The sequence below is a fragment of the Protopterus annectens genome, chromosome 2.part0, assembly GCF_019279795.1.
Source record: "Protopterus annectens isolate FY-2018-M chromosome 2.part0, PAN1.0, whole genome shotgun sequence".
NCBI lineage: Eukaryota > Metazoa > Chordata > Ceratodontiformes > Protopteridae > Protopterus > Protopterus annectens.
In genome coordinates this window covers 1,795,249,806-1,795,273,110 of record NC_056728.1, presented here as the reverse complement: position 1 = coordinate 1,795,273,110, position 23,305 = coordinate 1,795,249,806, and the positions used below count along the sequence as shown (strand labels likewise).

Below are 23,305 nucleotides of genomic sequence, written 5' to 3'. Positions count from 1 at the left end.
CTTTCAAACACTCTAAGGTGAATTTCCTTCCTCTACTGACCTTTCAGTGCAGTTCCAACTCATCTTTTCCTAGTTCAGTGTGTGTGTGTGTGTGTGTGTGTGTGTGGAGACGGGGGTAAGAAACATTACACCAAGGTCTCATCTGTCTGAGGTGGATAGTGAAGATCCATTATTTCTATCATCTAGTGCTGTAGGAAGTCTCTCCAAAGTTCCACAGCTCAACAAAAATAATCCTTGATTCAGTCAAGAAAAAGGACTTAGTCTAGGTGAGAAATGAAATTAAATAAATAAATGCCTAATAAGGGAAGCCCGAATCACCATCCCGTCATGTGGAATATACCAGCTGTCTACTCAATATACTCAGCTACATATACGATACTGATCCTATATCCCTACAGGTCCAACTGCTATGTTGTAATATAGGCAGGCAAGCCCAGAGTCAATGCCATTATTCTAACTTCAATCAACTATCATAAATGTCCACTGCCCAACCCCATGTTCACAGCAGCACCATAGCGAAGGCATGCACATTCCCACAGCTCCTCATGCAGTTACATGTAACTGTAGATATGCATAGCACTTCTCCTCCTGCCTCGACAGGCTCTCTCCTGCTGGATAAACAAGGAAAAGACAGCAAAACCTTAAGTGCATATACCTCTTCCTCCTCTCAAGTCAGACTTTCTAACTTTAACATTGTTTTCAAACTAAGGTCACTGACATTGAGCTATGGCCTTTCCACGGTCTCGCAGGCTAGCCTGGACATACCAGTGCAAACAATCATAGGCATTTCAACTTGTACAGTGCTGGATAAGCTGCGAAAAATCCAGAGTAAAATAAAAAATAAATCAGCTGCATAGTGCAATGTCCCAAAAAAAAAAAAAAAATTATATATATATATATATATATATATATATATATATATATATATATATATATATATATATATATATAGTGTGTAGAAGCAAAATCAGTTTCATCACGACTGGGTAAAAGCACAGGTGAGATGTTTTTTATATGCTATCTGGCAGTGCTACTGCTGTGTGCGTCACATCCTCTAAAACATTCCCACTTTTCCATATGTACCATTGATGCACCATTTCCAATGCATATGTACCAAACTGTGACTGAATGTCAGTCAGGTAACTAGCTTGTACAAGTACAGTCTTAAGAGTTCAGTCTATCTTTAGAATAACTAAAATAATTAAAAAAAAAAAAAAAAAAAAAAAAAAGAAAGAAATTCTTCACTCGGTTACCGAGTGGGAAGTCTACATATAAACAGGTGGTATATTCACAATTAGAAACAGCCCAGAACTGATAATCTGACAAACTGTGCTTGTGTTAAAGTACTCTGTAAATCAGAATAATTCTTTTTCAGACTATCAAAACAGCATACTCTGATCACCTCTCCAATTATTCATACCTCCTCCACTAATAACTTGAGGTAGGACTTTACTGGCACATCAATGACATTTGGTCCATAAATGTTTTGCCTGTAAAACAGAAAGCAGAATAAATACTAACAATTTGTTTTAACATTTAATATTTAATAACACATTACATTTTTGTTATTACCATCATAAATCATTTTAACATATTTTAACTAAGTATTCTTATTAGTTATTTCCACTGTGTCTGTATTCCAAACCAAATGAAGCTGGTACCAAGCACCAAGGCCGCATAAAATGAGAAAATGACAAGATATTCAGTTGGACACCCAAATAGGATGGCATGGGGCTGTAGCAACGGACAAGGAATATGCTACACCCAGCAGCCTTTGCTGGGGCATGGATCTGCTTCAGACCAAATGTGAGGACTCATGGTTATATGGAGGAGGAAATTAGGAAATATCTCAGTAGCTGGTTCACTGACTTCGGTTCAACTGTAAGAGGTCAAACAGTTTCTGACTATTTGACTTGGCTTTCATTTTACTTTCTGGCTTTCACTTTACTTCCTGATTTCTATCTGTTGCATACTACCTACCTTCAGTCGCAGAAGTCAAAGGTTATACTTGCACCATTTGATTGTGAACTAATAAGCATTTATGAAAGCTCGGCAGCAGAATGCAGATGTTCTATATAATACTTCGTGACAAAGCATCTTATGCAACAAATGACATTAGCATACATTTGCTACACTGATTTGCTTGCATCACTAAACCTAGGGTAGACTGCTTTGGTGATGAAAGCAGACCAGCACATCAAGATTTAAAGGTTACTGCATGCTAGCACCACAAAGTAAAAAATAAAAGCCAATCTAATTAAACAGAGAGCTGCTAGATTTTAAACCAATGCACCTAGGTGAATGAAATATCTACATTACAAGCTCACTTTAATCTGACAACAAAAATAACCATTAGGGAAGAACATAATAAAGATCAGGAAGGTTTTGTTTAATAGTATTTTGAAAGGAGAGGAAGCACCAACATCATGTAAAGCTGTGGTGGCTATGATACCTAAAGACGGCAAAGGCACATCAGACCTAGTTTGTTATAGGCCCATTTCAATTGTAAACCATAACTATAAAGTATTTATGTTTATAATGGCTGAAAGAATGGGAATGCATTAATAAAATAGCTAGATATTGATCAGTGTGGTTTTGTGGAGGGGAGGCAAACATTTGACAATATTAATAAAATGATGAGGATCCAAATGGAAGCAGAATGTAAGAAAATACCACTGTTGTTAGTGGGTCTTGTTGAAGAGAAGGTATTTGACAGAGTAAACTTGGATTTTATGCGTACAGAAAAGGAAGTATTTGCATTTCCTGAGATAACAAGGTTAATTAGGAAGATATATGAGGAATCAGAGGCAAAAATCAAAGAGGGAGGATTCCTCTCTGATAAGTTCTCTGAACAGAGGATCCAGGCAGGCACGTTTTCTTTCCCCTTTGCTATTTGTGTTATATTTAGAACCACTGGCAAAGAAAAAAGGGACTCAGGAATTCAAGGATATAATTGGTATGCTATTTAAGAAAAAGGATACAGTTGGTATACTACTCAAGAAAAGTTGTCCTTATTTGCAGATTATATTATTTTGCATCTGATAAAACCAGAGAAGGACATCTCAGGTTTGTGGAACATTCTGAGACAGTTCTGGTTTTTTTCAAGATATAAAATGAATGAAGAGAAAACCAAGGCTATAGCTGTAAAGTATATAACCACACATACATTAGTTTAACAGTATCTATATTTATGGAGACATGAATACAATGAAGTATTTAGGAGTATGGGTTAAAAACGATTCTGTTATGGTTTATATGTTCATAGAAGATTATTACTAGGCTAATGGGCTCAAGAACCCTTACAAGCTTAGCAAGTTTTTCCGGATTTTACCCAATTTTCTATCCCTATGGGAAAGATAACAAGGGTTAGCAAGCAGGACTTTGACTATTTTTACAAACTGTGTCTGTCCATAAGGGACATGGGCGCTACTCCAGGAGTGAATTAGCGAGTTCCCATCCATTCGGCCAGACTATGCTTGAAGATGGTCAGAGAAGGGCCCTGTTTCCATGAACAGGAATGCTTATTCCAGAGACGGGGCAATGTCTGGGACACATCTGTCTCACCAACATAGATATGTGGAAGAGACTAAAGATAATACAAAAACTGAGAAACTAGAAGCTGCTGTCTATAGATATGGGCAGCAAGATACAAACAATAAAAATGTTTTTAGTCCCTTTAGTTTTATACACAGGTCAGACATATTTTTATCAACCAGAGGAAAAGTTGTGGATAGTAATTAATACAGAGTTGAAGGATTTTATCAGGAAGGGAAAGAGGGCAAGGGTCATGTGAGATAAGTCCATCCTTCCAATGGAAATTGGAGGTTTAGGATTACCTGATTTGAAGGAATATTTTAGAGCTACACAGTTAAGGCTCTTTTACATAACACAAGCATAAAGCTGCAATTCAAGGTGGAAAGGGGTGATGATGATGATGAGGCAGGGGGAAATTCAAGTAATAAGGATCATTTAGGTGAATAACTGTCAAACAGACTATTACATTCATAAAATAGCAAAAAGTATACTAAGAACTAAGCCAACATGGGAAGGGAGAAAGGAGATTCTATAGACAACTGTAATTATGGGTACAGAGAACTGGAATTTACTGGAGGAAGTTGGCAAATGAACCATGGTATCAGGAACAAATTAGAGAGCGAAAGGTAAGAGAGAGGGAAGAGGCCAAGAAGACATTTGAAATGCAAGCTACAGACTGCCTTCTGTATCGGATAGGGAAATGTTAAACAAAAGAACTGCACTGGTTATTAGCTGAATTTAGAACTGAAGCTGCTGTTAAAAAGGGGATAATTAGTAGAGCATGTAAAATATTCCATACAATAACTATAGGAATCAATCAGAGGAGGTCATAAAAGATTGGGAAGAGAAATAAGATAAGCAATTCACAAGGAAACAATGGGAGAACATGTGTATGGCCCCCCCCAAATATGTAACAAAGTCTAGAAGATTTAGGAATTATGCCTGGAAGTGTTCACATAGGTACTTTTATACCCTAAGCAGACTCCAAGGAATTTTTCCTCATGTAGATGGCAAATGCTGGAGGTGTAATGGGGAAGAAACAGGTACCTGACAGCATACTTTTGGAGTGCAATGAGTTGTCAGACTGTAAAAAAAAAAATCCCTTCATAGTATTCTGTCAGGAATACTGGGTAAGCAAATAAGTGCAACTAAGGAAATAAGTTTTAACACCTTTATTTATTTGTGACACAGGCAAACTTACAAGTTCACGTGTACAAGCATTATGCATCACATCTGTAGTTACATATCCTATAATCTAGGCAGCATTACACATAGCATTCAATTCCTGCCTTTTCTTAAACCATCTTCCTCCTCCAAAACTTTTTTCTACATGTATTGTTCCCACAATTTTCTGTGCTTTTATGTAATTTACTTGTACCTTTTTCTAAAGATCTCAATTCATGTTGTTTTATCTCTGTTACTACTTCATGTATAGTTGGTTTAGATTTTGATTTCCATTTTATAGTAACAGCTTTTGGCAGCCACCCGAATTAAACTCAACGAGGCCTTAATATGTCTAAGCAATTCAAATGCTTTATCCCAGCACAGAAAAATCATTTCCATAGTTACAATCATTTTCATTGTTACACTCATTTGCTTGTCCAGTATTCCCTGACAGAGTACTCTGTAGGGAATTTTTAAAGTCTGCCAACTCAAACTCCCCAAACATATGTTCCCAGTTACCTCTTTCTTCCCCGCATCACCTAAGGAAACAATTTTTTGAGCTAGGATAGAGGATCTCAATTGCCTGGATAAAGTAAGGCCTTGATAAGTTTAATCCTGGTAGCTGTCAAAAACAGCAATCACTAGAAAATGGAAAGCAAAGTCTAAACTAGCCATACCTTAAGTAGAGAACATTGCAACACAGATAAAAGAACAGAAATGGGACCTTCAGAAAATGGTTGGAGTAAATTACTTGGGAAAATGGAAATTCCAGGAGCAATACATACAGAAAATGTTTTGGAAGAGGAATATGTTTGACTGGTTTAGAGAAATTCCATTAGGGTTGAGCCTAATGGATTATTGTGTCCTTGTGGAAAGCTAGAAAATGTGGAGAAGCCATAAGGATTGAACAACTGCTGTCCCTCTACACATTTCAAGACAGAAAGATGCTGGCTCAAAAGGATGAAGAATCAAATTCCAAGGAGGAGGAATTATAAACTTTCTTGGTGGCCTGATATGTATTACACCTTTCAAGAGCTGCTTGATCTCAAAATGTACAGAGAGTGGTGGATCTAATGGTAGACAGGTGGATACAACTGACAAATGTGCCTTGATGGAAAATATGCCAAGTCTTGCACTGTGCTATTCTCAAACAGACATGAACAGTAAAAAAAAAACACCCATAAGATAAGGGTCCTGTTTTCTTCTCTAGCATCAAATAGAAATATTTTCCATTTAGAAACATAACATTTTCTTGTTGAGCCTCCTGCAATACCTATAGCATATATTCTCTGAAAAACAAGATTCTGATACCATTCTAGCACCTTATCACCTAAACAGTCAGGTTCAGTGTTTGCAAGTTTGGTTGAATGATAGTACCCCTTTTGTTGTGTGAGCAAGTCTATCACATGGGGTAATGTATGATGATTGCCCTTGGCCTGGTCGAAATGAAGGAAAAAACAGTGTTGTCTGATCCCAAAAAAAGGGGGGGGGGTCACCCACAGCATCTTTGAGTTGTCCTCTCTGATTTTAAACAGGACCTTGAGAATTAGAAGGAAAAAAAGGCATGCAGGAATTTACAAGCCCATGAAAGTAACACGGCATCTATCTTCCAAAGCCTCTGGGCATGGAGTTCTGGAGCAAAACAGTTTGAGCTGTTTGTTGTGAGAGGAGGCAAAGAGAACTGCTTGTGGTGTTCCCAACTGATGGGCCATCTGAAGAAAGATTTCGCTGTTTAACATGCATTCATGAAGGGTCTGTCGTGGATCTGCTCAATACTCGTATCTTAAGGAAAGAGATGGCCACTTAAAACATTTTCTACCTCCCAGACTGTCATGGTCAGTATGTGGAGAAGATAAAAGATTTTTTCCCTCATTATTTGTTGTTGTGCCACATTACAGTGGCGTTATAAGGATTAAGAGGGTTCATGGAGACCACAGGAGAAGTAGAGGCTCTAGGGCCAAAAATCTGCATTTAATTTCCTTGATATTCATGTTCAACTTTCAGTCTTGACTAAACTAAATTCCTTACACTTTTACTTTCAATGAACATGCTGCCCATGCCAAATATGAAGCATCCGTGGAGACGTCCCGGCTGGCATAGGTGAACAGGAGATGGAAAGCCTGGATTGAGTGATACATGAGTGATCTGTCAAAGGAATTCCTTCCTTAAGAAGGGCAAGAAAAAAACTGGGAAGGTCAAAGGGTGTCAGTGCTGAGCCCAAACAGAATTTAAGCACCACCGAATCATAGTACCGTACCGGGATAATGGCAAAAGGTGCATTTGTATACATGAAGCCATATCCCTAGGGCTCTCAGCATCTCTCTTGCTGAACTCAATTCTACGGGAAGATGACTGTGGAAGTAAACAATCAAACTGCAACATGCCCTGGGGAAGAAGTGCCATCATGGAGACGGTGTTGAGATGACAACCTACAGAAACAGCTCTCGAGACAGCGGAAGAACAGACTTGGAAATTTATTGTAGAGCCTAGGCAAAGACAAAGGTCCACAGTGAATTTAAGATCCAAAACAACTGGTCTCTTGAAGAAACCTGGGGAAAAAGATCATTAGATAAGGATAGATATGAATTCCTGGGGCCTGCAGAAGGCTATTACTGGGGTTAAGAATTTGGTGAATACCCTTGTAGCTACAGAAAGACCAAAGGACAAAGCAGAAAATTGAAATTACAAAATCTTTTCTGTGTTCTGGGTGGACAGGAATATATAGATATGTATCTTTGAGGTTCAGGGTAACCAAAGAAGCAGGAGGAAGAATCATGGGGAGCAAAGTTTGAAGAGACGACATTTTGAACTTTGGAACCCTCAAGAAGGTGCTGAGGACTGACAGATCCAGTAAAGGCATACCCCATTGTTCTCAGAACCAAGAAAAATCCTGAATAAAACCTTTTTTCCTGCTTGTGGGTGGAAACTGGTTCTATAGCACCCCCCTCCCCCCCGTGAACAACTCCTTTAGAACTGTAAAAATTAGGTGCTCTTGATTCGGAAGCACTTGTGGAATGCCCAAATGGATTGGAGGGGAAAGCCAATTTAGCTTTTAGCCTCTCTATGATTCTGGGGACTCACTGGTCTGAAATTATTAGTTTCCATGTAGGGAGGGAATGAGATAAGTTGTTTGATAGAAAAAAAGAGGATACAGGCCAAAGTGGGAGAGAGGGAGGGGTTGAAATACAGTTACAAACTGGGAGATCGGTATAAGAAAGGAACCTTTGTTCTAACATCTGACTTCAGTTTCTCCTGGAACTTCTTTATGGCAAACTTTTTTCCCTGTTGCTGTTATTTTCTGTTCTTTCTAAAAAATGATCATCCTTAGAGGGATAATTCATCTTGAATTTAGGAAAAGGACAAAGAAAAATCTGTTTACAATTCCGCATGATCTTGCCTCCCTCCTACAGGTTTTTAAAGATTCCCACAAAAGTGGGTCCACATAGTTTCCCTATCCAGGGCAGTATCCAATAATTTACACATGACATTTTCAGGTAAGGACTGTAGCCTCAACCAAGAGTAGTCCTTAATACATACTCAGTAGCTGCAGCTCTGAAGATAAATCCTCATTAGCTGCATCATAAAGTACAGTTTTGTACCTACCATAAATGTAGATGTTCGAGGATCCACATTGCTGCAGTCATAACCTGTGGGTAGTCCGCTGTCCTCGGTCGGCCCGAATACCAAAGAGTTAGGCTGGCGTCGGTCATGGGCGCCCGGAGCTGACGTCAGTACGTAGTGGTACTTAAGCGCATGACCGACGCCATAGCCTCAGTCTTTCTTGCCCCAGATGTCAGAAGGCCTTAAAAAAAGGAAAGGCCAGAGCCACAAAGGAGAAAATAACAATAATCCCTAAGGAACAATAACAACAACAACAACCACAACAACAACAACCCCAAACCATAGAGGGGAAGGAGGGAGGGAAAATAGGACTGCAGCAATGTGGATCCTCGAACATCTACATTTATGGTAGGTACAAAACTGTACTAGGTTCTTCGTCTCACATTGCTGCAGTCATAACCTGTGGGTAGAATCCCAAAGCAAAGGAAAAGGGAGGCTGGCAAACTAAAAAGCATTAGGGGCTGCTAACATGCCCTGTAAGACTGCAGTGGCAAACCCAGCCCTGGACTTGTATAGTAAAGAGGGAGATGGTAATGCTTAGTAAAAGTGTGAACTGAACTCCAAGTAGCTGCTTCCAAAATATCCTTAGTAGCTACACCCCTCAAAAAAGCAGTAGATGTGGCAGTAGCCCTAGTGGAATGAGGTCGAATCCCAGCAGGAACATTCTTCCCATGATGAGAATAACAAAAGGCAATACAATTAGCAATCCACTTTGAAATAGTCTGCTTAGAAACAGCTTTCCCTTGTGAACTCAAAGCAAAAGAAACAAATAACTGTTGAGTCTGTCTGAACTCTTTAGTTCTGCTCAAATAGTAACGTAACTGCCTGTGTATATCCAAAGAATGCAAGATTTTTTCCCCCTTATTTTGGGGATCAGCATAAAAGGTAGGCAAATGGATAGATTGGTTCAAGGCCACATTAGAAATAACTTTTGGCATAAAAGTAGGGTTAGTACGTGAAACTCTATCCTTATGGAATATTAGAAATGGTTCAACTGCCATGAGAGCCTGCAATTCAGATACCCTTCTAGCAGAAGTAATGGCCAACAAAAGGCAGTCTTCCAAGACAAAAACTTCAATTCAGTAGCTGCAGGTTCAAAAGGAGGCAAAGTAAGCTTCTCCAACACAAAATTGAGATCCCAGGAAGGAGTAGGAGCTCTACGTGGGGTCTTATATTTTGCCCTCTAAGAAATTGCTTAAACAAAGGGTGAGAAAATAAAGGAGGGTCACAATCATAGTGAGCAGAAATGGCTGCAGCATGAACCTTCACAGAGGAAAATGACAAACCCTTGTCTAGTAATTCAATAAGGTACTGCAGTGTAAAACTCAAATTAGGTACCGAGACATCAAAGTCCTTTGTTGTGCTCCAAAGAAAAAATCTCCTCCATTTATCAGCATGAACCTTTCTAGTGCTGGGCCGCCTGGCTTCCAAAATGACATCCAAAACCCGGTGAGGAAGCTGAGAACCCACAGGCTCTAAAACAGAATTCGCCAGGCTGTTAGATGCAGGGACTGCACCCTGACATTGAGCAAATGACTGCTTGACTGGAACAACAAGTGAGGAAGCTGTGGCACAGGCCAAGGAGGCTCCTGAATTAAACTCCTCAGCAGAGGATACCAGTGCTGTCGTGGCCAATCTGGTGCTATTAAAATCATGCAAGGCTTGTCCCGCCTGACTTTCAAGAGTACCTTGGTAAGGAGAGGCAGAGGAGGAAAAGCATAGACGTGAAGGTTGTTCCAACTGAAAGATAGAGCATCCACTTTCCAAGCTTTTGGGTGAAACATCTTTGTGCAAAATTTTGGTAGTTGGAAATTTAGAGGGGAAGCGAACAGATCTATGTCTGGAGTTCCCCAAGCCACTGTCAACTGTTTGAATACTAGAGGATCCAATTTCCACTCGTGGGGATCCACAATTTGTCTGCTCAATACATCTGCTAGGGAGTTCTGTGCCCCTGGCAGAAACCGTGCTTGAAGAGTGATGTGCAAACTCAGAGCAGTCTCCCACAATATCATAGCTTGTCTGCAAAGAGGGTAAGAATGGGTTCCCCCCTGCTTGTTGATGTACCACATGACTGTAGTGTTGTCTGTTCGTATCAACACCTGTCCTGGTTGAAGTAGGCCCTTGAAAGCCATCAGGGCAAACTGGACTGCTAACATCTCCTTCATGTTGATATGCAAATGCTGTAGTCTGGGAGGCCATGTGTCTTGAATCCATTTCCCATTGAAGTGTGCACCCCAAGCCAGGTCTGAGGCATCCGTCGTTATGATCTGACTCGCCTCTGGTCGGGTCACAGAGAGTCCCTTGTTTAGGTGACATTCCTGTGCCCACCACAAGAATTCCTTTTGGATGCAAGGTATTATCTGAATGACAGTGTCCAAATCGTGGCAGTGTTGAGTCCATACACTTTTGAGATACCATTGTAGCTTCCTCATATGCAGTTTGGCATTGGGAAGTACCAGAATGCAAGATGCCATGAACCCCAAGGCTTGAAGGACTGTCCTTGCAGTCAGCCTGGACAGTACTGATAATTGCTGGAAGTATAGATGAAGAGTTCTTTGTTTGTCCGGGGTCAGAAAAGCCATCTGAGAGGCTGTATTCAGTCTCACACCCAGAAAGCACATGTCCTGAGAGGGTACTAGACTGGACTTTGTTTCGTTCACAGAATACCCTAGGCACCTTAAAACTGCCATTACATACTGTAGATGTTGAAGTAACTTGTCTTTGTCTTGAGCAAGAATCAGGCAATCGTCCAGATAAGGATAAATTTGTATTCCCCTCAGCCTTAAGAAAGCTATTACAGGAGCCAGAACCTTTGTGAACACCCTGGGCAGTAGATAAACCAAAGGGCAATGCAGAGAACTGATAATGAGAAGTACCAGCCAAAACGCAGGAATCTCCTGCAGCTGGGCCTGATAGGAATGTGAAGATAGGCCTCTTTGAGATCCAGAGTTACCATCCAGTGATTTTTGCCTAGCAGAGGCAGAAATTGCTGTAATGTTAACATCTTGAACTTTGGAATGTCTAGGTATGTATTGAGAATGGACAAATCCAGAATTGGCCTCCAAGTGTTTCCTTTCTTTGGCACTAGGAATGGACGAGAATAAAACCCTAGGCCTTCTTCTGACGGAGGTACCAACTGGATTGCCCCCATCTGTAAAAGCAAAGAAATTTGTTCTTGAGCCTCCAGCCTTTGCTGAGGAGGTACATCTGGCATGCCTTTGAAAGGTGGAAAAGTGTGAAAATAAAAATTGTAGCCTTGATTTATTATGTCCAACACCCATTTGTCCTGGGTGACCAAATGCCAATTTTGTCTGAAAAGTGCCAACTTTCCTCAGAGGAGCTGCCAGAAAAGAAGGATCTGGCAGCTGAAGATACAGGTCATTGGGTCTGTTTACGAAAAGGCTGACCCCTGCCCTCACCAGAAGATTGTGCAGGAGAACTCCAAGTCCTAGGTCTGAAAGAACCCTGAGCCCTGCCCTTACCACGTCTAGACCTGCCCTTAGACTGAAAATCCGAAGAAGGGTAAGACCATCCTCTTGCAGGCCAATTCCTGCTAAACTTAGGGGGCTGCACTTGCAAAAATTCCTTAACCGTCTGCATAGACTTAGCTTTGTCTTCCATCTTTTTCAAAACTGACTCCACAGGGGAACCAAAAAGAACTTCAGATTGAAGAGGAGCATCCAAAATCCGAGCTTTAACATGCTCTGACAAATTTTGATCCTTAAGCCAGGCATGTCTACGAATAACTGAACCAGCAGCAGCCACCCTGGAAGAAGCCTGAAGGGCATCAAAGCCACACTGCAAGGAATGTTTACCAACTTGGTCAGAAGCATGAACCAAGTCCTGCAATTCCTTACACTCTATACCCTCAGATAGAGCATCTACCTTAGATTTTAACTGACCTAACAGAAAGTTCTGATACTTCAGCATATGAAATTGGCAATTTAAAGCCCTCATAGCTAACGAGAAGAGGTGTACACTTTTTTACCCCACCTATCCAACGCTCTAGAATCTTTATCCAAAGGAACTGGATTCTTAACCACAGAAGCCCTGACACCTTTAGGCCCTTGAATAATAGTTTCTGGGTCAGCTCTAGGACTCTTATACAAATATTTATGTGCCTCTGGAACTCTCTAATACCTGTCTGGCTTGACAGGGGCAGGGGGTAAAGAATCAGGATTAAGGGAAGCTTCAGAAAAAACATCCTGAACCACATCTAAAACAGGGGGAATAGTCAAAGGTCTATGTTGTGGCAAAAACAAAAATTCCCTAAGCCTCTTACGAGAATCCGAAAAATCCTGACCTTCCCACTTGAAATGCTCCCTCATGGAATGCAAGGTTTCAGAAAAGGAAAAATCCTCTGGAGGAGAAGCAGAAGGACAGGAATCCTCTGCATCCGAATCTGAATAGGGAGGAAAATCCTGAATATCCTCAGCTGAGGACTCAGAGTAATCAGAGGAATGCTCCATACCCTCTAAATCTGTCTCCACCCTAGGCCTCTTCACTGGAGGGGGCATAGAACCCCTGATCAAAGTAATCAAATCCTCTGCCATTTTCAACATATGTTTTTTAGGAACAGAGCCCGAAGAACTAGGGCTATGGCCCGTACCAGAAAGACCAGGTCTAGCCTTAGCAGGGCCTTTAGAGACTGAAGTAGAAGGCCTAATAACCTTTTGTAAGGATGGAACCACAGAAACTTGAGAAGCACCCTCGGCCTGGCCTAACTCCTGAGAGGCCAACTCCTGTAACAGTAAAGGTTCCCCCTGGGATTCAGCCGAGACCTTGGCTGGATCCACAGATTCAACCGTTGATTCCATAGAACCGGCGTCCGCAACGGACGACTCATCCGGTTTTGACCTTAAAGATTTATCTTTTCGTTTTTTTGCGGTAGCGGGCATCGGAGGATCCGACGGCATGTTGTAGTTACACCGCTTACCGAAAACCAACCTAGCACAGTCCAATCTGCGTTTAATGGTGTGCTTATTAAATCTAGCGCAAAAGCAACACCCGACTACGTCGTGCTCAGGCCCCAAGCAAGGAATACAGAGAGAATGATAGTCCCTATGAGGTATCTGTTTCCCACAAGAAATACAATTATTAACTTTTTCTGACATCCGGATTAACTGAGGCAAGAAAAGACAAAAATTTTCCCCAAGGGGGTACTTAGCCCAACTTGGTCTTCGGTCTGAAACTCGAAAATTGAAAATTTCAGAACGCCGAACGGCACTTGCAAACGCTGCTTCTGCTTCGGACCACGCGGCAATAAAGACTGAGGCTATGGCGTCGGTCATGCGCTTAAGTACCACTACGTACTGACGTCAGCTCCGGCCGCCCATGACCGACGCCAGCCTAACTCTTTGGTATTCGGGCCGACAGAGGACAGCGGACTACCCACAGGTTATGACTGCAGCAATGTGAGACGAAGAACATCTGCATTTGATACAGTGTATACATGGTAGCAGAATTAAGCAAAGATTATAAACTTTTATCATCTGGTTCAGGCATTTTAGTCAAAATTTTATTCACGTTTCCCACAAAAGCCAAAATATATCTAATTACATGGGTTTGATAGTTTATGGCTTGGAAAGTGTTGCTGACATATACACTTTCGCTCTGTACCTGTCCATATTCCTACTATCATTCCACAGAAATCACTAGAGAGTCTGAAGAAGGATTTTTATAAAGGAATCTGTGTGCCTGGATCCTTGTAAAATCTGCTGGGTTTCTCAGATGCCACAGGTTGTGATTCTGGGTTAAAGATGCAGTAGAAAAGCATCCTGTAAAGCTTCAGAGAACAAAGGTATTGCAGATAATTTGGGGATTCCCCATATATGACAAGTCACAGTACTTTTTCTGCATATCACAGACCTACTTCCCTTCCCACCAGAAGTGCTGCATCTTTAACACAGCATCTCTGAAAGAAAGGTCCTCTAAAGGGGAGTCTGGAGACGCAGTATCCATCTTCTGAATCAAAACCAACTGAGGAATGAGTATGAGAGGGATAAGATAAGAATATACAAAAGATTCTGAATGTTTCTCTTCAGAAAGCACAGCTGTGTACACTTACATAAATGTAGATGTTTGAGTGTATTCACTGCTGCAGCCATTACATTTGGGTTATCTGCCTGCAGATAGCCCTCAGCCTGCCTGAATATCAAAGTCTTGGATTCCTGCGTCAGATGCTCTTCTTCCATGACGTCAGGTCGTCAAGGGTATAAAACATGCAGCAGACGCCATTACATCAGTTTTTCTTGCCCCAGATGTCAGGTGTCCCCATAATGGAAAGCAATTATATATTAGGTTACACCTCCAACAAAAAGCAAATACAGCAGAAAGCAGAAATACACTAAACAAAAAGAAAAGTACAGCCAAGAGAAGTCAGGGGGCTGGAGGGAGGGTAACCAGGACTGCAACAGTGAATACTCTCAAACATCTACATTTATGGTAAGTGTACACAACTGTACTATGTTCTTCGTGTTTCACTGTTGCAGTTGTTACATTTGGGTTGATTCCCAAAGCCAAGGAAGGGAGGAGGAAATTATACAGCATTAGGACCAGCTATTAAGCCCTGCAAAACTGCAGTGGCAAAACCAGCTCTGGATTTAGAAAAAAATAGGCATGTGGTAATGCTTGGTGAAGTATGTACAGAGCTCCAGGTAGCAGCTTCTAGGATGTCCCTGGTAGGGACACCTCTGAGAAAGGCTGAAGAGGTAGATGCAGCCCTGGGTAGAAGGTGATCTTATTCCCTGTGGGATAGGTTTTTCCATGGTGCTTATAGCAGAAATGAATGCAATGGGCTATTCACTTAGAAATGGTTTGTTTTGAAATGGCCTTCCCCCTCTGCCCCTGCAGCAAAGCCCACTAGCAGCTGTTCTGATTTTCTGAGAGGCTTAGTCTTGTCTAAATAAAATCTAAGTTGCCTATGCACATCCAAGTGCAGTATTCGTTCTCCTTTGTTTTGAGGATTTGGGAAAAAAGTAGGCAAATGAATGGACTAAGGGCCGCACTAGACATCACCTTGGGCATAAAGGAAAGATTGGTCCTGAGGGACACCCTGTCTGCATGGAAGATGATGAATGGCTCCACTGCCATGAGGGCATGAAATTCAGACACTTCTTGCTGAAGTAATGGCTAGGAGGAATGTTGTTCTCCAGGAAAGGAATTTCAACTCTGCAGTTGCAGCTGGCTCAAAAGGAGGTAGAGTGAGCTTGTCCAATACAAAGTTAAGGTCCCAGGCTGGAGTAGGGGTGGTCTTAAAATTATGGCCCCTCCGAGGAAGTGCTTTAGCAGGGGGTGAGAGAAGAGGGGTGGTTCAATATTATAATGAGCTGAAATGGCAAAGGCATGAATTTTAATTGACGAGAAGGAAAGGCTCTTGTGGAACATCTCTGTTAAGTACTGAAGAATATGCGGTAAGCTGGGCACTGTTGTGCCCATCCCCTGAGACTGGCTCCAGGAACAGTATCTTTTCCAGTTATCAGCATAGGATTTTCTAATACTATGCCTCCTTGCCTCCAGAATGACATCTAGCACCTGCTTACTGAGGGATGTTATTGGAGAGCTCAAGGAATTAGCCAGGTTGCAAGGTTCAGGGTTTGAAGTTGAGGGTGCAGAATCTGGCCCTCCTGCTGGGACAGCAGGGAAGGGGTCTGAGGCAGGTGCCATGGTTCCAGCAGTGACATACTGCGCAGGAGGGGGTACCAGTGTTGGCGTGGCCAGTCTGATGCAATCAGTATTATCCTTGGTTTGTCCTGTTTGATCTTTAGCAGAACATTCGAGAGGAGAGGCAGAGGGGGAAAGGCATAAACTGAGAGGCTTTCCCAGGTGAAGGACAGGGCATCTACTTTCCAAGCTTGACTGTGGGGAGTCCTTGTGCAAAATGTGTCCAATTGGTAGTTCTGAGGGGAGGCAAATAGGTATATCTCTGGATTCCCCCATTTGTTTCTCAAAAGGTTGAATATCTTTGGTTCCAGTTTCCACTCGTCTGGGTCCATGAGATTTCTGCTTAGGTCATCTGCCAGTGAATGTAGCTTGCCTAGCAGGAATTGAGCTTGTAGGTGCACTTGGGTAGCTTAAGGCTCTGTTCCACAGAACCATGGCTAGTTTGCAGAGAGGGTACGAGTGGATTCCCTCCCCCCTGCTTGTTTATGTACCACATAACAGTGTGTTGTCTGTTTTTACCAATAATTGCCCTGGAAGAATGTGGTCCTTGAAGACTATCAGGGAATGCTGTACAGCTAACATTTCTTTTTGAATGATATGCAGATGCATCTGACTCTGGTTCCATTTGCCCTAAATGCACTGCCCTGCCAAGTGAGCCCCCCATGCATAGTCTGATGCGTCTGTTGTTACGGTTTTGGCGGCAGGGGGTAGAGTGAATGGGAGCCCGTTGTTGTGGTAGCAGGCCTCTGCCCACAAAAGGAACTCTGTCTTTATGCAAGGAATGATAGGAATCATTGATTCCAGGTCCTGAGAATGTTAACACCATAGGCTTTTTAGATACCATTGTAGTTTCCTCATATGCAGTCTTGCATATGGAATTAGTAGAAAGCAAGAGGCCATGAACCCCAGGACTTGCAGGATTTTCCTTGCAGATAACTGGGTCTTTGTGGCCAGTAGTTTGAAGTAGGCTGTCAAATAAACTTGTTTCTCTGGCGTGAGGTAAGCCATCTGGGAAGTTGTGTTCAAGTTTGCTCCCAGGAATACAATCTGTTGGCAGGGTACTAGATGAGATTTATTTTTATTTATAGTGCATCCCAGTGAGGTTAGCAGTTTCTTTACAAATGCCAGATGTTTTAGTAGCATGTCCTGGTTTTCTGCCTGAATTAGACAATCGTCCAAGTATGGGTATATTTTAATATTTCTTTGCCTGCAAAATGCAATGACTGGAGCTAGACACTTTGAGTACCCTGGGCGCAGTAGATAAGCCAAAGGGAAGTGCAGTGCCCAGAGCCTGCTCTGAAGCATAGGTGTTTCCTGCAAGATTCCCTTATTGGAATGTGCAGGTAAGCTTCCTTTAAATCTAAGGTTGCCAACCAGGCATCTTTGCCTAGCATAGGAAGCAGCTGTTGAAGTGTTAGCATTCTGAATTTTGGGATTACCAAAAAGGTGTTTAGAATAGTGAGGTCCAGGATAGGACACCAGGACCTGTCTTTTCTGGGTACCAGGAAAAGTCTTGAATAAAAATCTTGTCCCCTTTCTTCTGCTGGGACAGGTTGAATAACCCTGATACTTAGAGAGAGAACCTGCTGTTCAGCCTCTGCCCACTGATTTGGGGGGGTAAGTCTGGCCAACCGTTTGGGGTTGTTAAGATGTGGAAGTGGAATCTGTATCCTTGGAAAACTATATTTAAAACCCTTTTGAGTTCCCAGTTTTTTGCATGCAGGGCGATCTTCCCCCCTAAGGGAGCAGGCAGTTGAGCAGGGCTTGGAAGGTTTAAGGTTAAGTCATTACGACATTTTTCTATGGGGGGGGGTGTCTTACTACTTCCAGCTTTGTAAGTGGGAGCCCCCCACTGCTTATGCCTGTGAGTACCGTGAGACTGTAGCCTAGGTGGTCTGCTGTTCCTGGGTTTAGACTGAGAAGGCCTTGAATTGGCAGGAAAGGACCAATTCTTAGAAGGCCAAAGCCTGCTAAATCTGGGAGGCTAGACTTGCAGGAAATCTTTAACAGTTTGCATAGATTTAGCTTTTTCCTCCATCTTTTTAAGGACGACTTCTGCTTTGTTGCCAAACAGGCGGTCTTGGTTTAAGGGAGCATCCAGTAATTTAGCTTTAACATGATCTGGCAAATTTAGCTCCTTAAGCCAAGCATGCCTTCTAAGTACAGACCCAGTGACAGCAGCTCTGCAAGATGCTTCTAAAGAATCAAAACCACATTGCAAAGTATGTTTACCAACTTGTTCAGCAGAATGCATTAAATCCTGTAATTCTTTATTTTCAGCACAGTCAGGAATCAACATCACTTTCTATTTAAGTAGTCCCATAATATGCAGCTGATACTTTAACATATGAAACTGGCAGTTTAAGGCCCTAATGGCCAAAGTAACAGAAGTGTATACCTTCTTACCTCATCTGTCCAAGGCCCTGGAATCTCTATCAGAGGGGGTAGGATTTTTGGCAGTAGTAGCCTTAATGTCTTTAGGTCCTTGGGAAATGGTCTCTGGGTCCGCAGTAGGATTCTTGAAGAGGAACTTGTGAGAATTGGTTACTCTAACACCTGTCAGGCTTCCTGGGAGCTGGAGGTAAAGTGTCTGGGGCCAGGCTAGATTCCAAGAAGGCATCATCTACAATGTCCAGGACCAGAGGGATAGCTAAAGGCATGTGTTGAGGGAGGAGTAAAAATTCCCTAAGCCTCTTTTTGGAGTCAGAGTAATCCTGGCTTTCCCAACTTAAATGCTCCCAAAGAGTGTGCAAGGTTTCACCAAAAGAAAAATCTTCTGGCGGGGAAGCAGAGGGAATGGAATCCTCTGCATCAGAATCCTCATAGGTATAGGTAGATGATAAGGGCAAATCCTGGTAATCAGTAGGAAACATAACTTTCAGAATCCTGATCAGAAGAATCAGAAGGAAAATCAGTTCTAGGTCTCTTAGAGGGTGAAGGCTGGCTTCCCCTAATTAAAGTAATAAGGTCTTCAGCCATTCTTATCATTTGTTTTTTAGGCATATGGGCCTGACCATGTGGTTTGGGCGCCAGTTTTCTAGGCGTGGATCGAATTTTAGGTCTTGAAAAAGAAGATGGCTTCAGTTTGAAATGCAAGTCAGTAGGCCTGAATACACCCTCAAACGCTGGTGCCTGCACAGCGGCTCTGGACTCATCCAAGGTAGAGACATCCACAGGTTCCATAGTTGAAGAAGCATCTCGCGGCATACCAGACTCTGAATGGGTCTCTGTACAGGCTTGCGAATCTGAAGTAGCAGGTATCAGGGGCTGCAAAAGTGCCTCACTAAGTAGCGGTGAACTGGCGACTAGCTTAACGGAAGCTTCATCGGCAGCTTTGGACCTATGCTGTCTGTCTCTGTGTTTATCTTTACATTTTTTTTCGGAATGTCGGTAGTCGGATGGCTTACTGAAGCCATTTCTGGATAGTTAAACAGAGTACCAAAATAATTTGCTGCAAAAAGAAACCAACGACGAATAGTCTGCGGGTTGAAAGAGGCACAAATCCAACAGCGAGGTACATTGTGGTCTGGGCCTAAACAAGGAGTGCAGTACGAATGAAAATCTTTATGAGGTATTTGCTTTCCACAGGTAATACAATTGTTAACTTTTACTGACATCGGTTAAGAGCAAGAAAAAGGATCCCCAAAGGGGTACTTAGCTTTTTTTTTAAGACTTTGGTTCTGAAACTCAAAAACTAACATTTCAGGAGTCTGCCGACCGGCACTTGCGAACTGCTTCTGCTTCGGGCACCGCACAGCAAGAAAGACTGATGTAATGGCATTGGCTGCATGTTTTATATCCCTGATGACCTGACATCATGGAAGAAGAGACAGCATCAGATGCAAGAATCCAAGACTTTGATATTCAGGCCGTCTGAGGGCTAACTGCAGGCAGCTAACCCAAATGTAATGACTGCAACAGTGAAACACGAATATCATGAATCTCTCTCTCTCTCTCTGGTGAAGGGAGCAGGCGGAAGAACTAGAGAAAAACTGAGGAGACCTTAGGAACATAATGGGGATACTTATTTGCCCAAAGCAATGGAAACTGGCACAGGCTGTATGACTGACATTCTGAAGGAAATGTGACATCTCACTTTTTGGGATGATAGCAAAAACGTTTTGATGATTGTTTTGCACCCGTATGTTCTGCATGTACTGAATCAGAATCTCACACTTGGATCATATGTCAGACATGCGATGCAAAAGGAAGGTGCTCAGGTTTTGGTATGCTGGTCTGACATACGGTATTCCTTGGCAGGAGACTTCCCATATACAGTGAATAATGCAACAGTGATCGTGAAGGACGCCTGTGTTCACTAAATCAACATCTGACATTTACTCAAATATCTAAAAATCATAATCATGCCTGTTCATACACTGCTTATGTTGCAAATATCTGAATAAATTGCATCCCATTTAAAATGTAAAAACAACAATGGCTCTGCCCCTTGTAAAACCCTTACTACTAACTCTTCTTCTCCAGTCAAATTAGTCTTGCTCTTACAATCCACTGGATATGCCTCAAGTGCGCATATAATTGTTATATACAATATGTATATTCATTCAAAAATTAAACCTGTAGTTTCAATTTCTGTCTCCTATATACCTTAACTCTCTGTAATACATACCTCTGAATCTCTACAATTACTGTTATACATTTGCAGTATGGTTCAACATAAATGTATTCAAATTTTATGTGCAATTAAAACAAGCTGCCTGTTCTACAAAAATATGTAATATGCTACTTATATTTTAAAAGGTACATATGTACTGTTGATTCATGCTGAATGTTCTACAAATGAGTCCACTTAAAACATGCCAAATGATACAGAGTGAATGCAATATATTACTTGCATGTTAAAATATGTCTATTAAGTTAAAGTATAAGATCATGCTGACTTTTTACAAATGGAGGAAATATGGAGTTTTTCTCCCTGGATCTCAGCTGAAAAGACTATGGGCCAGATTCACGAAGCCTCCGTGTAAGAGTTATAACTCTTACACGGAGGCTGCAGTTAAACGGTGTGATGTCAGCATGTCATGCATATGCATGAGGTGCATGAGGCATGCTGAATCACAATAGTAACTCTTACACGGTCCGTGTAAGAGAGTAGGGGGCGTGTCTGTAGGCTAAGCCCTGCAAGCGGACACGCCCCCGGAAGACTAGAATGGCTGAAAGTAAACAGCCACGAGAGAGGCCATGGAAATGTGAATAAACACACTACACAACACATGCCCCAACAGACCATCAGTGTATAAAGTGAAGAGATGTTATAAAATTAAATTAAAACCGGTTTTATTTTTTTTAAACCCCGTAAATGTTTGCTACTGTGTGTGCAAGTGTGCTACTAGCACAATTGCAGTTAGCAGTCAGTGGAAAAGGATATAAAAACTAAATATGCAAAGTAAGCCAAGTAGTAATAGCTTAGCGGTAGAGTTGCTGGCCTAGGAGTAGGCAGGCAGGGTTCGAGCCCCCACAAAGTACAGTTTTGTACCTACCATAAATGTAGATGTTCGAAGATCCACATTGCTGCAGTCCTTACATATGGGTAGTCCGCTGTCCTCGGTCGGCCCGAATACCAAAGTATTAGGCTGACGTCGGTCATGGGCGCTCAGATCTGACATCAGAGCGTCAGGGTATAAAAGCGCATGACTGACGTCATATCCTCAGTCTTTTCTTGCCCCAGATGTCAGAAGGCCCTAAAAAGAAAGGCCACAGCCCAAAAACAGGATACCTCCCAAAAACATGCCCATCAACAACCATCACCCAAACCATATAACCATGCCAAACTACAGAGGGGAAGGAGGGGGGTAAATTGGACTGCAGCAATGTGGATCTTGAACATCTACATTTATGGTAGGTACAAAACTGTACTATGTTCTTCATCTCACATTGCTGCAGTCCTTACATATGGGTAGAATCCCAAAGCAGAGGTAAAGGGAGGATGGCAAAATCATAAAGCATTAGGGGCTGCTAAAATGCCCTGTAATATTGCAGTGGCAAATCCAGCCCTAGACTTAGAATAAAGAGGAAGGTGGTAATGCTTGGAAAAAGTATGCACTGAACTCCAAGTGGCTGCTTCCAAAATATCTTTTGTAGCTACCCCCCTTAGAAAGGCAGTAGAAGTGGCAGTAGCTCTAGTGGAATGAGGTCTGATACCAGCCGGAATCTCTTTACCATGATGGGAATAAAAGAAAGAAATACAAAACCCAATCCATTTAGAAATAGTTTGTTTTGAAACAGGTTTTCCCTGAGAACCCAAAGCAAAAGAAACAAACAACTGCTGAGACTGCCTGAACCCCTTGGTTCTGCTCAAATAATAACGTAACTGCCTGTGAATATCCAAAGTATGCAAAATCTTCTCCCCTTTATTTTGGGGGTTTGCATAAAAAGTAGGCAAATGAATAGTTTGGTTCAAGGCCACACTAGAAACTACTTTAGGCATAAAGGAATGATTAATACGCAAAGATACCCCATCCTTATGAAAAATCAGGAAAGGTTCCACTGCCATAAGGGCCTGTAATTCAGAAACCCTTCTTTCAGAGGTAATGGCCAACAAAAAAGCAGTCTTCCATGATAAATACTTTAACTCGGCAGTAGCTGCAGGCTCAAAAGGTTGTAGAGTAAGCTTTTCCAACACAAAATTGAGATCCCAAGCAGGAGTAGGAGCTCATGGGGTCTTATGTTCTTTGCCCCTCTAAGAAATTGCTTAAACAAAGGATGGGAAAATAAAGGAGGGTCACAGTCATAGTGAGCAGAAATGGCTGCAGCATGAACCTTTATCGAGGAGAAAGACAAACCCTTGTCCAATAACTCAGTAAGATATTGAAGAGAAACACTTAAATCAGGCTTGGAAACATCAAAGTCCTTTGCTTTGCTCCAAAGAAAAAATCTCCTCCATTTATCAGCGTAAACTTTCCTTGTACTAGGCCTTCTGGCCTCCAAAATAACATCAAAACTTGTTGTGGAAGCTGAGACCCTCCAGGGTCTAAAACAGAATATGCCAGGCTGTGAGATGCAGAGACTGAATCTTGACATTGAGGAAGTGATTGCCCTCCTGAGACAAAAGATGCGGAATCAAAGGCAGAGGCCATGGAGGCTCCGTGCAAACTCCTCAGTAGTGGGTACCAGTGCTGTCGAGGCCAATCCGACGCTATCAGAATCATGGATGGCTTGTCTATTCTGGCCTTCAGGAGTACCTTGGGAATGAGAGGCAGAGGTGGAAAGGCATAGACATGAAGATTTCTCCAACTGAATGATAGAGCATCCACCTTCCAAGCTGTGGGATGAAACATTTTTGTGCAAAACTTTGGCAACTGGT

At 42.1% G+C, this 23,305-nt stretch overlaps 1 protein-coding gene across 3 annotated transcripts in view; it reads right to left on the bottom strand.

Moving 5' to 3' along the window:
- ATP13A2 (ATPase cation transporting 13A2) overlaps positions 1-23,305 on the bottom strand; it is a 2,158,003-nt gene that overhangs the window by 1,211,637 nt on the left and 923,061 nt on the right. For all 3 annotated transcript variants that reach the window (XM_044061825.1, XM_044061827.1, XM_044061826.1), the window contains exon 8: positions 1,421-1,490. In XM_044061825.1, coding sequence (XP_043917760.1) covers positions 1,421-1,490 — 70 coding nt within the window. The remainder of the gene's footprint in view (positions 1-1,420; positions 1,491-23,305) is intronic.